The 17,446-nt window shown below is 44.6% G+C and overlaps 1 protein-coding gene across 10 annotated transcripts in view; it reads right to left on the bottom strand.

Annotated features, from left to right (window-relative positions):
- frmd4a (FERM domain containing 4A) overlaps window positions 1–17,446 on the bottom strand; it is a 105,244-nt gene that overhangs the window by 39,825 nt on the left and 47,973 nt on the right. For 2 of the 10 annotated variants that reach the window (XM_070971654.1, XM_070971645.1), the window contains exon 1: window positions 10,321–10,671. The exons of 5 other annotated variants lie outside the window; for them this stretch is intronic. In XM_070971654.1, the coding sequence (XP_070827755.1) occupies window positions 10,321–10,488 (168 nt within the window). In that variant the 5' untranslated portion in view covers window positions 10,489–10,671. Of the gene's footprint in view, window positions 1–10,320; window positions 10,672–17,446 lie in introns of those variants that run through there. 3 more of the 10 variants (XM_070971644.1, XM_070971646.1, XM_070971647.1) reach the window with 2 other exon arrangements.

The following is a 17,446-nucleotide window of genomic DNA, read 5'->3' as shown; positions in this document are numbered from 1 at the left end:
TAACAGGGGTGGGTATTAGAGTCAGGTTTTAGTGTCGAGCAGGGGAATGGGGTTGATGGTCTGAGCTGGAAAAGGTAACCTATATTGGTGGAATGTGATATAAACAGTGCTGAATGGTTAATTGAAGCAAGATGGAGAGTCTCTTTAACCCTGGCTGTGGGACGCTGCGGTAGGCAGTTAAGACTGATACACACACTCCACACTCCTTGCTCCGTCTGTCTTTGTCTGCGTCTCTCCCATATTTATGGAGACTAAACAAACACACAATCTTAAACACGTCACATTGAGAACAAGCTGTGGTTTTGACACAAGCAGCCCCGTGATGATTTATGATGCTGAGATCATTATAGCTGAACAGGCGTCATGACTCGTTGTCAGTTTTAATGCAACACTATCTGCATATGGTGCAGATTAGATTACAATTCGAGATTCAGCAAAATGTACTGGAGCTCTCGATAGTCTACAGTTTCAGTTGAATGGGTTATTGAAAACCTGATGGAAAAACAGCAGCAGAGCCAAATCCTGTCTTCTTCTCCATCCAGTGCTTCATGTAGTGGCAGAGTGAGACGGAGCAGGGAGGGTCATGGAAAGGCAGCCAGGAATGTCTAGAGAAACGACTGACTTGGAGAGATCTGTTTTGTTTGTTCAAGTGTGTATATGTGTGTGTATGTGTGTGTCTGTCTGCAAGCTCCACCCTCCCTGCCCGTGAGTGACTTTGGGACTGAAATGTGGTTCCAGTTAGGGCGTTTTTAAAATCAGAAACACACTGGCACTTCAAACAAACTGGAGATATTTCTGTAGCCAACTCTGCTTTGTTCTCATTTTACTACCGAGCTCCGTTCCCAGACTTTACCAAAACGGTTCTCATTGTTTCAGATGTTTCCCCACATTTTTTACAAAGAATCACAACTTTCACTAAAACTGACAGATGGAGATGTTTATGCATTTAAAATACTACGTAAGCACAAGGAATATTGCTGTGAGGTGTTTCAGGACACATCATGAAGACATCAGGAACCATGCTTTTTATGGTAGATTTTGCGTGATCCTAACTTTAGTTGTGCTGAATCCACACACACACACAAATCCATCTCTGCCTCAGTTCAACTGCGCCATCTCAAGCGGAGTCACAGTCCCCAATGAATTACAAAAATAGTCTTATGGCTCGTGTTGGGAGACATACAAAAGCTGCTTCTTACACGTTTACTGCACATCTGTAGTTTGCTATCATGGGTACATGCAGCAGAAGTGGTTGCAGTCATATATCCACTGGCACAACAAATCACTAAACATTCTCTAAATAATCTGCAAAATGTGGGCAAATAGGTGACACTTTGCAAAAGAGACAGAATGACTCTCTATAGAAGGAGTGAGGATAACACAGGAAGGCAAGGAGCGATCATTTTGTATTGGTATGGCAAATATGAATACACTCTGGAGTCATAACACAACCTCACCTTGTTCTTGATAAACTCCTGAAGGTCTGACATTCTTCTTTTCATTCTTTTCCCATTTTTCCCACTATAAGGTCACATTGTCTGATATCCAGAAGAATCAAAGGCTTTTTTGAATATCCAGCATAACTATGTCATGACAGTCAGTTGTGGAGTGTTGTCTTAGATTCTTCTGTATCTCTGTGCTGTAAAGCTATTTCCCGGCTGCCAGCCAGTAACACAGCCACACAACGGAGGGCTAATGGACCATTCTACTCTGCTGAGCCACTGATTTCTGTCTGCATCCTTCTTCACTCATTTGTTTCTTTTCCCTGCTCCCAATCCACAATGTACGTTTTTTTTACCGATGCCAAAACTATGTGGCTTAAAAAAAACAAAAAACAAAACTGGGTCAAATACATGTACACGTCTACACGTGTGGCACTCATATAGAGCCTGAAGTTATATTTAATACACAAAGCTCTAAAACAGGACCATAGCAACCTCCCTTGCTGACACTGAAGAAAATGAAAGCCTTTCAGGGGCACAGTGTGATGATACTGCGCCACAGTGTGTCAGTTTGAGAGCAAGTCACCACTGGTCACTTTTTGCATGCAGTTCACTGTCCTTGCATGGCACCAACTATTTGAATGTTTTTGCACTTGCTCACTCATATCTGCTTTACGTTTTTCTTGCTGTTTTTACGGGGATGAGCTGTATTCAAAATAGTCAAAATGGGTTATTCCACTTAGCCTATTTTCCAAACGAAGGACAAGCCGTCTTTCTTCCATGGTTTATGTTTCCCTTTGTTTCAATCTCAGTCCACCGTTTTCTGCTCAGCTTTGCCCTATCCTGACATGGGTTGGACATTCCTTAAATTCCAGTCCAGAGACAGCACTTGCTGGACAAAGGCATTACAGGAACAACAGCTGTGTGTGTGTGTGTGTGTGTGTGTGTGTGTGTGTGTGTGTGTGTGTGTGTACTGTATATCTTGGTGTGTGTGTGTGTGTGTGTACCTCTGAAGACATTGCCAGACATCTTGTCTGTCTTTTGGATTAAATAAATGGGAGGTGATTCGGTAACTAAAGCAGCTTCTGAGGAGGGACAAAGGCCAAAGTGATCGGGGCGAGAGGGGGAGCCAGAGCGCCGACAGCCTTACAAAAGGTGCAGAGGTTCAGGACAAATAGGCACAAGTGATGTCATGTCTTTTTTATTTTTTTTATCTCAATGAAACACAGCCTTAGTGATCACGGGAGTTGATCCTCAAGGATCTAAGTTGTCAGTGTGTTTATGTGTGTGTGTGTGTGAGTGTGAGTGTGTGTGTGTGTGTGTGTGTGTGTGTGTGTGTGTGTGTGTGTGTGTGTGTGTGTGAGTGTGACACATTCACAGGGGAAGGATCTTTTACCCCCACACCTCCTATCTTCATCCATAATTTACACAGTCAGAAATCACCGTAGACCTGAGTGACCCTGTGTTCACTGATGCTGCTGGCAATGCATGCAGAAAGACAAAGTGACGTAGGAAGGAGTGTTTGGTTCTGCACTGCTAATACTATCCTATGTATAAATGCATACAGGATGTGTGTGTGTGTGTGTGTTTGTTGTCTAGTGCCTATAAACCCATTGAACCTTGTTGATTGATGAATTTTCATCCCTGACCTCTCTTTATCTCTCTTGCTTCTTCTCCCTCTCTTTCAGTTTGTCATGAAACAAATGAACACACACACACACACTCACACACACACACACACACACACACACACACGCACAGCTTGTGGCCTAAACTCAAGGGCAATGTGTACTGCAGAGCAGTTGAACTCCTGTGGCCTCTATCCTCTGTCCGATGGTTGGATAGAATACCAAACATTTAATCATTTAGCATGCTGAATATTAAACAGTCCAGTCTGAAACCTCCTGTGTGTGTGTGTGTGTGTGTGTGTGTGTGTGTGTGTGTGTGTGTGTGTCTCACTGTCCTAATGTATTCTACTAGCCTATAAAACATACCCAGAGACCAGAACAGCAGGGTAGAGGAGAAAAGGGGTTTTGGACAAAAAAAGCACCCAAATCCGCTCTGTTCTTTGCATATTCCGCCTTTGTATGTGAGTGTGTGTGTGTGTGTGTGTGTGTGTGTGTGTGTGTGCGCCCTTCAGGGGCTCCAAAGACCCTCCAGGCTAATTAGTGAGACAGAGTGACATTATTCAAAGCAGCGGCTTTACAGGAGCTTGGTGAGCTTCCATCCACAAAATAAGTCTTAGCTTTTAAAAGCACTTACTTCTTTCGCTAAGTGGAATGGACACAACCTGCACTGTCAAGCACACACACACACACACACACACACACACACACACACACACACACACACACACACACACACACACACACGCGCGCGCGCGCGCACACACACACACACAGAGCGACAGACACGCACACAGAGAGACACATGAGCACATAAATGTTTGACCAGCCTCACTCCCCCACGCTCTCTAACCTAAAGTACAAACAAAAGTTGTCATGACAACTTTCCGGGAGATCTAGCGTGCACTCTGCTAGAAATGTAGGGCACTTAAAGGAGGAGGCACCGTAAGACAATGCTAAGACACTGTAACAGGCAAAAGTATGACCCAGGGGTATAAATCTAAAGTAAAAAGGAGCACAATGAAGGTTTCCCATCACAAAGTGATCATACCCAGCTGACAGCAGTGTCGTGATCCGTGGATGGCTAAGACATAGATCGCTCTATACAGTCAACATACATCTACAATTTGCAGACCCTCTAACACACCCACCATACCCTTCACTCCACCTCAACAACCCCTCATCATACCTCCCCCTGCTCAGCCTCGGGCCATACTGGCTCAGGTGACGAAAGAGGGTTTCTGTGCAAGAGCAGTATAGGGACAGGCATATAGGAGAGAAACACAAACACACGCTTCGGCAGTGAAGGCAGCCAAGCAAGGATTTCACAGGGGAAGAGTCTGAAAAGGGTAAAGCAGACAGGTAGGACGGAAAGTAGGAGCAAACAGGAGATGAGGCAGGCAGACAAACAGAGGCAGCACAATAAAGAAAACAGAAGCAATGGAGAGATAAGAGCAGATAGTGAGAAGATGCTGCAGCCTCAGACGTCCTCTCGTCTTCCCCCAGGATCTAGTCTGAGGTATTCTAATGACAAACAGAGGAGTTAAAAAGAGCTATACGCTCCTCCACAGGCTGTGACCTGCAGTCTGTCAGGTCTGTCTCTCCACTGTGCTCTGCGGTCGGGATTTATCCTTCCATAGCTTTGGCTCAATGTGACTGTGCTCCATTACTACACACTTGATTCCTCTGAGCCAGGGTAATGAAAAATGACCCAGCTCATCTGCAGGGAGAGCCCTTTGGCAAGTATGTGTGGTCTGTGTGTGTGTGTGTGTGTGTGTGTGTGTGTGTGCAATTGCTCTTGTCCAAAGGGAATCCCGTGACTGTCATTGTAAAGGTATTGAATGTCTTCTACTTGGCCATTTTGCCTCAGGGCGGCCAGAGTCTGAAGGGAGGGGGTGGAAAGCTTTTGCTCAATAAATGAAGACACCTGATCAGTCATGTGCCACAGTTACAGATGAAAACTGGCTTCATTTCTTAGCTTCAGCACTTGAATTATTTGTCGACAGTGGTCGACAATTATTTGTTCAGTGGTCTGTGAAAACTTTAAAATTCACAAACACACACACACACACACGCACACACACACACCAGCCTGCATGACTGTGCGCATTACTTTTTTTCTGCAATTTTGTGTGTGTCCAATTTATGAATGCATAATTTAGCCCACAGGTGTTCATACTTGAGAGAGTTTAATGGCATTAACAGTATTAAAGGACACATGATAAAAATTCATGAGTCGTCATTTATCTCAAAATGATGACTGTTATGACTTATTAAACATAGGATCGTGGCTGATCCTACCTCCCCAAAGGACCATGGGAAATATGACTTGCATCATATTTTCCATTCTCATTCAGTATTAATGCGACTGCGTCTTCACAACATACCACAGCATATTGTGTCAGATTATGGCTGAGGCAAGACTCTAGTTGTAAAATGTGAGGTTCGGGGAGATGATGATATTTCCTTACTCAACTCTGAAAGTGAAGACACATACAAAACTTTAAACCTCTGTTCGGTAAACACACGTGGACACACTGTTCGGGGATATAATATCCATACAAACAGAGGATCCGAGAGTCCCTGAGAGGGATTTCCTCAGATATTCACCAGATTTCCCTAGTAATCCTCTGGGATTACCATTCTATACTGAAGCCCTAACCTCTGAATTTAAAACATTATAAGCCCTTATATCCCCATCACTAATGCCACAGTTAAACCACCATCACTTCATTCAATAGGGGAGGACCACCTCCAAATACCTTGCATCATGTGTGCTCTGGATACTCAGAATGCGACTCTGGCCACAACTCAGACACACTTAGAGGATTTGGAGGGATACCAGCCAGATTTATCAAGTAGGCTCCTCAACCATGGCGCAACAACACACCAGCAAGATTTTGCAGCCAATGTGTCACCATTGACATGCCACCAACTGAAATTACAGATGTCTCTGGGTGTAAACATTTGGGATACTGTAAGTACAAGACTCAACAAAATATATAAAACTGGTCTATTCGCTTTTAGACATTTTAACACAGAAATGTTGCATATTGTGCATTTAAAGGAGGATCAGACGGGATGACAGTGTGGTACACGTGTGAGGAAGTAAGCGTGTGAACATGTGAACGTCTGCAATTAATCAAGTGAGCTGCCATCCTATCAAGTAGTGTGCCACACTCTCACATTACCAAAGAAATTAGATTCTGGCATGGCTAAGAAGCTTATGGTGCACAGTGACTAAATGACATGCTACATGAGGGAGGAGGGCTGTCATGCCTTAAATGTTTAACATGTGACAAGGCTGCAAATCACCAAGAGACTTGTTGAAATGCAGAAAATATGAATGAAAGATAAAATTTTGATCATGATTTATGATTCATGGGGTGGAAAACTGATTCCATGGCTGAAGGAACCCTTTTTCTCAGACATCACACAGCATTGCCCCCTCTTCCTTTTTCTCTTTCGCACACACATTTACACTCACACGCTGGGTATTTGATAAACCTGGGAATGGAGCAGTGGAAATGTTTTCCAGACGAACTATGCAAATAAGACCTTATCCCCAGGGAGACACTGTAAACGGCTTCAACCACCAACACAATCTACAGAGGGGTGTTTGTGTGTGCGCCTATGCAAGGGTATCAAACACAAACATGCCTCCAGCTAGTTGCAAACAAATTAGAAATTAGAAAAAAAAAAAGAATAAACAAAGCACTGGAAAAATTTGAGACAATATCCGTTCTTGCCCTCTACCCCTCCCACCACCAAACGTCTCTCTGCTGGTTCTGGGAAAAGATTTTTCTCACATACAGATCCCAACTTTGGCAATGAGAACAAAGATGGCTGCCAGACAGGGATAGTGATCAAAATTCTTCAGTAGGATGTCACAAGTTCAACTTCAACCTCTATGCAGTAATTACTTGGCTGGAAAACAGGGGAAACCAAGATTTCCAATTCTGGATATTTGCCTGCCTGTCATGAGTCTATTTATTGACATCTGTTTCAGTGGAATAAGAGAACAAATGGATGATAAATTGAACATGAGAGTCAAAGAGACGTAAACTGAAGCGAGTACAACCATGCCCTGATTCAGGGGAGCTGCTGGCAATCACAGTGGACTGTACTTCCAAGAAATCCACTTGCTTGAAAACACCATGGATTGACTGAGTGCCCACAGCTTATCAGACCACAAACAAAAGAAGTAACTTAACAGACGCAAACGAACCAGCTCCGAGACAGAGGGAGGGTTGTGTGTCCTGGTTATTTTAATGGGTTGGGACTCATCACAGGGAGAGGGATATGACCAGCGACAGAGCTATTCTCACAGGAAGCAGGACCACATGAGTTCAGTGGGAATAAACTGGTCTGGGTTTCCATCCTAAATACGATGCAGCGCAAGCTAACAGAGCAGGGAGCTGTAATGAAAATGCATGACAGATGTGACATAATGCGAGATTTTAAATATGTATAAAACTTTTACTGTGGAATTGTGTTGCTAGGAAACAGCTTCCATTTGCATGACATCTTGGAGAACCCGTTTCCTGACAGCTGCTGTTATTAGCAGGCACTGTAACAGGAAATCAACTTGGTGTATCTGGCATGTTTATCTTGTCAAGCCTGAAATGATCTACAGGGATGTTGAACACACTGAGAAGGAGTTTTACTCAACAGCGTGCCGCTTCACATTCTTAAGAACAAAATGATGACTTGTAGTGAGTCTTCGGGAGAGCGATGATTACAGGTAAATGAGAAATTACTGCAGCTCAGGGGAAGTCCAGCCACCTGTGTTTGCTATAGTTCTTACCCCTGCTTCTTCCCCATGCAGGATATCCTGCCTTTGGGGTTGGGTGACTTGTAGGGGGAGGGGGCGCTGGTAGGAGACCAATGAGAGGGGAATAGATACAATGTGGAAGGCAATATGAGAAATGACAAACAATTACCCTGAGACACTGTCTAGCACAGCACAACATAGCACTGCCCTCCAACGCCTGTTGATGCTAACCCAATTTAATGGGTTACACCACCAGAGGAAAACGTGTGACTTGAGGCTGTTGAGTTGATGTTACTCAGCCTGATGTATGAAAGTGTGAACAGACGGCTGCGTTCTCTCACGAGACAAATAAGACCACGTCTGTGTGAGCAAACAACATTTCATAAATGTTGTAGTCTGCTGCTTACTGTAACGCCACAGCTCAATCACGCAGGGCGCTGCTTTACGCGACATGCAGAGCACCTTGAGCGTAACATTATCACCTTGACATAAGTGTCACACACTGGAGCACGGTAAAATAATATCTGGGCTGGTGTCCTGATTGAGTATGTAGGGCTGCTGGTGATGGATGTCTTCTCCAGTGAGAGTTGAAAAGAGAGTAGAGAGAGTTAAATAAGAAATGAAGAAGTAATTTAAGCAGGGGGGGAAAAAAAGCAAAAATAGGGTGTCAGAGGGGAAAAAGAGACACGGGGGAACAGGATTAGATCAGAGCACTAGAGCAGAAATCATTTCAGGATCAAAGAAGGTAGAAAAGGAGTTTGAGGGAGTGAAAACAGGTTAATATAATATAAAGACACAGTTAAGTCCCCTCTCTGTCCCTTTCTCTCACCATTGTATGTCTGCCAGTTGTGTGAGGCTGGGTATCTCATTAAGAGTATTAGAGGAAGCCGAGCAGGGAGGCAGTGCAGTGAGCCAGGGATATCCCCATCCTGCAGCCTGACACACTGACCCCTTCCTCCCTGCTTTTGCAACTCCCTCCACTATTAAGTGCTCCAACATGGACTGCACCACCTTGCCCCAGCCAGGGGGAGATATTGTTTGTAGCTCATCAAAGCACAGAGGTCCAACGGATGTTTGGCAAAGTGTTAAAAGACCTCTGTTTAGGAGGTGTTTGAGGGTGGCCTATTTCAGATGTATGTGCATCTCTAAACCAGGAGGGGGTGTTAAGGATGGGTTTGTCTTAGGGAGGTCTGGTATGTTATTTCAGTTTCCTCTGATTGTGTTGCCCTCCCTCAGGATGCTTAAACTTAAGAGCCACATGAAAACACATCTGAAGACAAAAGTTAGAATAACAATCCAACTTATTCCCCTCTTGAGAGTAAAAGGGGAATTAGAGCAAAAAGACAGGAAGCATGTTTGTGCCTGTGTGGATGTACATGCATGTAAGTTACTCCACTGATGCTGCATGGCTTTGTACTGTACAACACAGTGTGATTTTCGGTATCTAGCAACAGGCCTGGTGGGTGTCTCTCTGTGAGCCTGTTGGGTTTGTCCTGGTGGTGCCAGCTGCATACAGGGCAGGTGGGACGCCTGGGGAATACTAATGGCTCCATGAAAGCCCTGAGTACCGATTCAGACGTGGTGAAGGGAATACTGATCAACCACTTTGCTGAATCACAGCTCAACAAACACATGGCCCTAAAGAAACATTTGTTTTTCATAAAACAATTAAAATACACAAGTGAAGCTGTTCTTTTGCAGCAAGCAGACACATTTAGTGATTCAGAAGTTTCCAGTGAGTTAGATTAAACATGTCAGGCGTTGGAGGCATGGTGACTGACCAGACAGCCTCTTATGCAGTGTCTGTGTGTGTTTTGTGTGCCAGCATCCCCCTTTCACATATCTACAGAATCACTTACAGGCTTAACAGCTTAGTTACCGGCTCCTTAATAGTGACCCTAGCAACAAAACTTCCTTTAAGGCTCCGTTTCCTGAGCACAACAACAACAACAAAAGAACTCCAGGTCAGGATAAAGCCACACAGCAGTGTTTTCTATGCAGCAGATGAACTTGCAGGACAGCACTCCACATGCACCTGAGCTGTGTGTTAAAACAGTGCCAACTTATGTGTCCCATTTTACGAGCAGAGACAATGCCACCACATCTAACCCAGTTCTGTCACCCATGCTTAATGAAACAAATCAGTCATGTTTAACCCTGCCCCCGTCTATGGCCCTGGTCTATGGCCTGAAGGACATACCTGGCCTACAGTACATCCTGTGTTCGCGCTCTACGTCAGTAACAAGCCTTGACACAAGTCTGGTCTCCTTCATTTATAATAGTTTCCACAACCAGATCTCCATCTCCGCAGGTGGCACGGCTGACAATAGGTGGTTGCAAATGTAATCCCTGCATTAAGTATCTCTTAGCACATGTAGATGCAGTAAATGCCTTGTGCAAGGGTGCCAGTTCGAATGCATGGATATGCACATGCATACCTTGCTTGTTTGTTTTGTTTTGTGTGTGGGATGCAGCCTACCTGGTAGAGTGGCCTAGAAACACACCTGTGTGTGTGCAATAGATGAAGGGGTGCAGGAAGGTTCCTGGCATGCACACGAAGGCGTCGGAGGGCCGTTGAGGTGAGAGTCCACAGCAGACTCTGGCGAGTGCAGACCGCCTCGTCTAGACCCAACAAGACTGCCTCCATTACTTCACCTACAAGCTCATTGTGATGAGAAATGCACCTCCAGAGGTATGGACAGTATAGCAGTACGAGCTGATATCAGTGGGATATCCACAGGCTTCACATCAGCAAACCTTTATTTGCTCAGGTGAGCAATAACAGGTAAAATCCACAGAGGCTCAGGTAATGAGGAGGAATTAGTCTTTATTGTCCTCTTGATACCACTTAGCTCCAGCAGATAATAACTGGGTCATCTCTAGAGGTAAGCCACAGAGAGACAGGATAACCCCTGTGGCTGTCTTCTCGACTGCTTCTGTCCTCTCAGTCTCTCAGGGATTCAGCAGTCTGACGCTTCCTCAAGGTCAAACTCTGCTAGTTCTTCTGTCCCAGTCCCACACAGCCAGTGGTCCCTGCTGACTCTGTCTCTCCTCTTCCTCCTCCCTTCCTCTCTCGTTTCCTCTCACTGAAGCAATGCACCCTCTGTCCGTTGGTCTGAACGTCACAAACACAAACATTCCCACTAAGGAAATGCAGCCGGTCTGTGAGTCTCCCTCACTGGTTGTTTTTAAAGTGATATGCACGCTCACATTGCAGCTCACATGGAGAGCAACCAGTCAGTGCCAGTGAGAAGAACAGACAGCACTCTATTCATCCAACTGTCTCACTTTTCAAGACGACAGAACAATTTGCTTGTAGGTTTAATATAAGATAAGATAAGGTAAGATAAGACAGACTTTATTGATCCCACACTGGGGGAATTAAGCACACCTTCTCACACACCTGGTCACACTTGATACTATCTGCATGCTTGTCATTTTGAATCTGTGAAGGTGACACACACACACACACACACACACACACACACACACACACACACACACACACACACACACACACACACACACTGACAGACACACATGCACATACATACTGTTCACAGGCAGACTTTAATTACAGTTCTTGACCTGAAAAGCACTGATATTTGGTCTCCAAAGGCATGAGTGTGCTACTTTCTAACAGCACTGGGACTTCAGCCAGAATGATTTTAAAAAAGGAGATAGTTTTCCCCGGCTGGAGTATCCTGACCTGACCTATCTAATTCTTGCAAAAATTCAATAATATCCGACCCATCTGCAGCTCTGTACCAGCTCGACACATTATCCTCGCACAGAATGTGTAAAGCATGCAAACATGATTGATTATGTCGAATGTAATTGTTTATTTGAGGCAGAAATCCACAGTGAAGCTTATCTTACATTTGCTTACATACACACCCATTTGCAACAATGGCCACATGGAGGCAATACAACACCCACATACAACTTGTGCCAAGCCTACAGTTTGTGTGTGTTTATCCTTGCCAGTGTGTGATAAACTCTTGGCTTAACAGCACTGCTAAAACAATACAGCCTAAATGATCAACGCTGTCTGTCTCATGTGTAATATGAATGTTAAAACAGCTCTGAAAGCAAACACAGACCCATAGTGTATTTTTTCCAGCTCCAGCAGACCTTTTCTGATCTTCTGGGTCACTGAGGATTTCTTATGCGTCGATCTACACATTTTAAATGAAAAAAGCTCAAATGTCCAATGGATTTTTACTGCCGAGCTGACTCCTTTCTTCCTGCTTCCCTTCTACTTTCCTTAGACAGCCTTGATCAATACAGAATTCAATAACTCTGGACGGTACAGTAATTCTCTGCCTTCCTACCAAACCCAGTGTGACTGTGGGTGGATTAAATGGCCTTTTCGGAGCCCACTTTGATTCATGTAGGGGTTTACTGATGCAGGTGGTCACTCCTGTAGTGCTTAGATGTTGCGTGTGCATGAAAATTATTGCATGATCCCCTTGCCATTAATGCCACGGCTTTGATCAACTATAGTGCCCTGTACAAAGTTGATACTGAAAATAATATTTTTAATTTTTACATGAGAAAATAGTACTTATTATTGATGCTGTAGGAGTACCTTCTCTCTCTCACAGTATGTGGTATACTTTCCTCTGTGACTCAGTTTGCACAGATGGCTAATTTAACGGGCTTGTCAGAGGTTCATGGCACGAAAAAAAAAATCGGAATCCCATATATGGCAATAAACATCTAAGCATCTTCTTAAACTTATTTCACTAACCACATGCTCCAACATCCCTTGTTCTAGAGCACCATATTCCCATCTCTCTATCTCAGGGTTTCCCTCTCAGCGGTCTCTTGAGAAACCCACGAGGAATGTGTGGCATTCATATAGTGTGACTTTTCCAGAATGAATCAGAGTTGGGCTGGAGCTGCACACGAAGGCTGTGGACGTTCACCTCTCAGCCACTGTAATTTATGAGGGGTGTAAATATTTGTTGTGGTGGGGAGTGAGGCGGGAGGTTAGGTATGACAGTGCACTGTTCCCATGATTCCATGTGTGTGCAATGTCCCGCTGATTCCTGGGAAAGGTCATACAGGCCCTGTGATGTAAACAGTCAGCACCAAAGTGTCAGCTGGCCGGCTTTTACCATAGTAACAAGACTGAGACAAGACACTGTTTGGGATTTTACAATCAGTCTTGTGATGGACGGAATTATTTCATTCTTTCTCAAACATTCATCCAAGTATTGATGATAAATAAACCTGTACAGACTACACAGTCAGTCGTGTGGACATCCGAGTCCTGACACAGGCAGGAAACAGGAAAATCAGGAGTAAACACTCTCACTTTCTCAACTCCATCTCCTGCTCTCAGTATTCTGTTACTTTCTCCCGTCTCCATCTCTCCCTCTTTCATCTCTCCCTCCTATCTCTCTCTGTATCTCTCAATCTTCCTCCTGCTCTCTGATCTCCACTCAGGCGTGTTATACTAGAGTGCAGGCAAGTCAGAGGGAGAGGGAGAGAGAGAGAGCAGTGGAGGGAAATGGGTCACAGAATTCACAAGAACATTCTCAGCTGAGGCACTACGGCACACAAATTTCAGAAAAACAGTCATGTAAAGATAGTAAAAAGTCCATCTGACAGAAAGACAATGTTTTTCTTGTCTTTGACAAAAAACCTGGCTTTTGCAGGCTTAATTATCCTATAGGTTCATTTTCAACACACCCACCAACCCACCAACACACGCCACTGTCTATGTGACGGAGATTACAAGTGACACACGCGTATAGACCCAGTCTAAAATTCAATTCCGATCAGTCTAGTTTAATGTGATTGTGTTAGAGGTGCGAGCAGGAAAATCAATAACATAAAGTAATATGGCTCGAGAGAGGGATGAAAGCAGGGATCTTCTTTATGTCTGTGTGTGTGTGAATGCATGTGCATGTCCTGAGCTTTGGTTTCCCTGTTCATATGTGTGCTTGGAATCATTAAAATGGAAATATTGTTTACTGTGCACGCGTGCAATGAGGGACCCCCATGATGACACAAAGCCTTTGAAGTATCAGGACTTGTTAGTCTCTTAAGTACAGAAGTTGACCTAGTTCACGTGTTATATGCTGTAATGTGCTCTACACACACATGCACACAAAGGGTTGTTCAGTCAAGAAGACATACACACCACACACACACACTCAAGCTAATCATTCTCTCCACTTTGCCTGGCAGATAAATATTAATGAGGATTACTATGTTACTGCAGTACACCCACGGGAAAACAAGCAACTGCACCTCTCTCACTCGCTCTCTCTTTCTAGCCCTTTCCCGCTCTCCCTTTTTGTCACTCATGCACACCCACACACCCACCCACCCACACACTCCTATTACCTTCAACATCTTCAAGAAAATCTGAAAATTGTACAACAGAGATCCTTTCTTTCTCTGCCCATCCCTCCCTTCTATTCCTCTTATTCTGTCATTGCAAGATTCGCACATAAACTCATACAGCACACACACACACACACACACACACACACACACACACACACACACACACACACACACACACAAACTATGAATAAACCCCTTCAGATGAGTGAGTCACAGACAGCGCCTCCGTTCACATTTGAGTCGTGTTATCTCTGTCTAACAAAGGGCACAGATTGTGCCGGGATATTTAAGGAACATTTCGGGGTCTCCACATCCTGTTTTGGGGGAGATGGAATTTAACAGACTCCTTCCCATCAACCCACACTCATCTTTTTTTCTTTTTCTCTGCTCTCTCGTTCTTTCTTTTAGAAAAAAAGGGTTCCATGCAGTCATTTCTGAGAACAGAGAAGCAGAGCTAATGAAGAAATCATTCTGAGCACTGCATGAAGGTGGCAGGGGATGGGAACATGCACACATACACGCACACACACACACACACACACACACACACACACACACACACACACACACACACACACACACACACACACACACACACACACACACACACACACACACACACACACACACACACACACACATGACCACTGGGGATGTTTTGGCAGAGGACAGAGGAGTCCACTCTCACCATAGCTACCCTGCTAGCAAACTGTCTCCATAGAGAAAACACATTATCAGCAGCTCACTGCCTTCAGCCTTCACTCGCAGTCAATAGGCGATCATCTCCTCATTGTTTGATCGCTGCTCTGTTCAGATTTACTTTGAACTCGTGCGCAGCTGTGCCGTGTGTCTATAGGTCTGCGGGTTGATTTTGGACGGGGAATAAAAGATGGAAAAAAAAAATCATAGCAGAGGGTGATGAAAGAGACAGGGTGGAGAGGAGGGTGGGAGTCTCCCCTGTGCTTCACCCCCCTTTCCTCCCTTGCTCAAAAACATTCTTCGTTCTGAGCTGCCTTGGGGAGAAAAGGGGGGTCCCCTTTCATGCTGAACAGGGTGTGGTGCAAGAGGGGCCTTCAGGAGCCTTTAGCGCGTGTTATTCCCACCTCTTTCTTTCTTTCTCTCTTCCCCTCTTTCCCCTTTGTCTCTTTAATTGGACTGACTGACCACAGCTCTCTCGCCTACTGTCCGGGAGGGGAGGGTTGAGATCCCTGGGAATCAATACTGTTGCAAGGCAGAGCAGAGCTGTGGGGGCAAAAAGCTCAAAACTTGTATTTGCTAACAGAGGCACGTCAAAAGCAAATGAAATAGAAACTTATTTTGAATGCTGTTTCATCGGTTTCCACATCAACTTTGCAGCCGCTCAAATGGATCCTGACGCTAACGCCAAGGCGATTAGATCAGCCTGATGAGAAACAAACAAGAGTACCGACCTGGCCCACAGAACGCCCGAGTCCAGCGCTGACCTTTTCTGTGATTGGTGCAGACAAGATGTTAAAAGGTAACGAGGATCGATTAGTATTCCTGCTCTCCACCACTTGGCCCGGCTGCTTCTGGCTTTCAGGCCTTCAGCGGTAAATTACAGTCATTATTATCTGTTTGCATTGCTATTCCGCTCATGCACGCATGTTTTCGACATGCGTATGCGTCTAAATCTCTATATGTGCGTGTCTGTGTGAACCTCTCCGACAGTGATCCACCCCTCCCACCTTTAAACCCTTGCTCCCCCGCGGTGCCCCTGACAACAACACGTTTCTTTGGAAAGCGATTCAATCTCCACAAATCTGAAATGTTTTTTGTCTGTTTTGAACAAACAGCCCCCCCACGCACACGCACACACACACACACACACACACACACACACACACACACACACACACACACACACACGCATGTCTCGCTCTTTCTCGCGTCCTCTCTTCCCTTTGTTTGTTTGTTGGTTTTCTTCTTAATTCCACAGAAAATAGCTGAGCAGCTTAACATGATAGTAGGATAACAAAGGCGGTGGATAATCCTAATTCAGACCGCTCACATCCCGTAAAAGAAGCTGTTTTAAACTGTCAACGCCAACTGCACAATTTATCATCCTCATATTATACTGTAAACACCTAGTGTTTTGCTGGGATAAGTCCTTCTATCCCATTTTGTCCACGCTGATACACTTCTTTCATGTGTTGCCACTTTGACTTTCTCAAAAGTGTCGTAATGAAAGGTGTGTGAGAACCAAAGAAAGGGGGAATGCAGAGCATGACAAGGCTGGATATGAAAGAGGACTTTTGAGCCACAGTAACGAGGAGTCGAAGGAGAAAATGAAGAAAAGAAAGTGATTCACGGAGAAAAAGGGGGAGTAATCAAGTTTGTGTCCTCTTCTATTGTTCCGCAGTTAATGAGGCATGTTTTGTTCAGTTGTCTCATAGCTGTTGACCGTGAACAAGGATGGCTATGTTCTCCCTGTAGATATTACTCAATTTACTGTCTCAGAAACCCGCATCCATCAGAAACTACTGACACAGACGTGAGACGATTCATCTGCATTAGATAAGTGACAGGATGCAGATGAGAACGTGGTCTGTCCTTTTCATTCTGCAATCTGGAAGGTGAAAAGCAATCTGCAGAATCCCCGTTTCAAATATCTGTCGAATGAGTCAAGGGCTGCTAGCATGCTTAGCCAGTGGCAGTACACACCCAATAACCTCTGCGTGTTTAACGGCAAAAAGTTGCTCAAGGATATGAAAAACTAGGCTTCCCAGCGCACAAAAGCCCTTTTAAGTGGATCCAAGCTTGCAGCGAGAAACATTTCCACGACAACATTCTGTGCTCTGTCAGCTGCTTGGGGATACACAGATTTTGTCAATATTTTTTCTGTATGCTGTTACTCCTGTGTGCAGTCACGAGGTTGCATAAGGCGGAGATTGGGTGATAACGCAATGAGTTATCTAACATGACAAGTCAGAGCAGGACAAAGCTGCAGCTGTGTTAGAAGTGAAAGTATTTTGGTGGCTCAGTACAGGATGGTTAAGTCATAATCCAACAGACAGTCAACCTTTAGAGAGCCTCAGGGCTAAAAACCTGTAGATCACTGAGCTTTGTTCAACTCCCATCACTGAGGACAGGAATCAGTTTGACAGCTTGATGATTTATATTGTCTTTTCAAATGTCTTTCACACTTCTCTCTGCCTTTGTGGTTTGAAACATCTGACGCGTTCACTGCCTTACATAGAAAAAACTGATGCACATCCGTCATT

This window comes from Chaetodon trifascialis, chromosome 10, assembly GCF_039877785.1.
Source record: "Chaetodon trifascialis isolate fChaTrf1 chromosome 10, fChaTrf1.hap1, whole genome shotgun sequence".
NCBI classification, from domain to species: domain Eukaryota; kingdom Metazoa; phylum Chordata; class Actinopteri; order Chaetodontiformes; family Chaetodontidae; genus Chaetodon; species Chaetodon trifascialis.
Note: the sequence above shows the minus strand (reverse complement) of the source record. Positions and strands in the feature narration are given on the sequence as shown.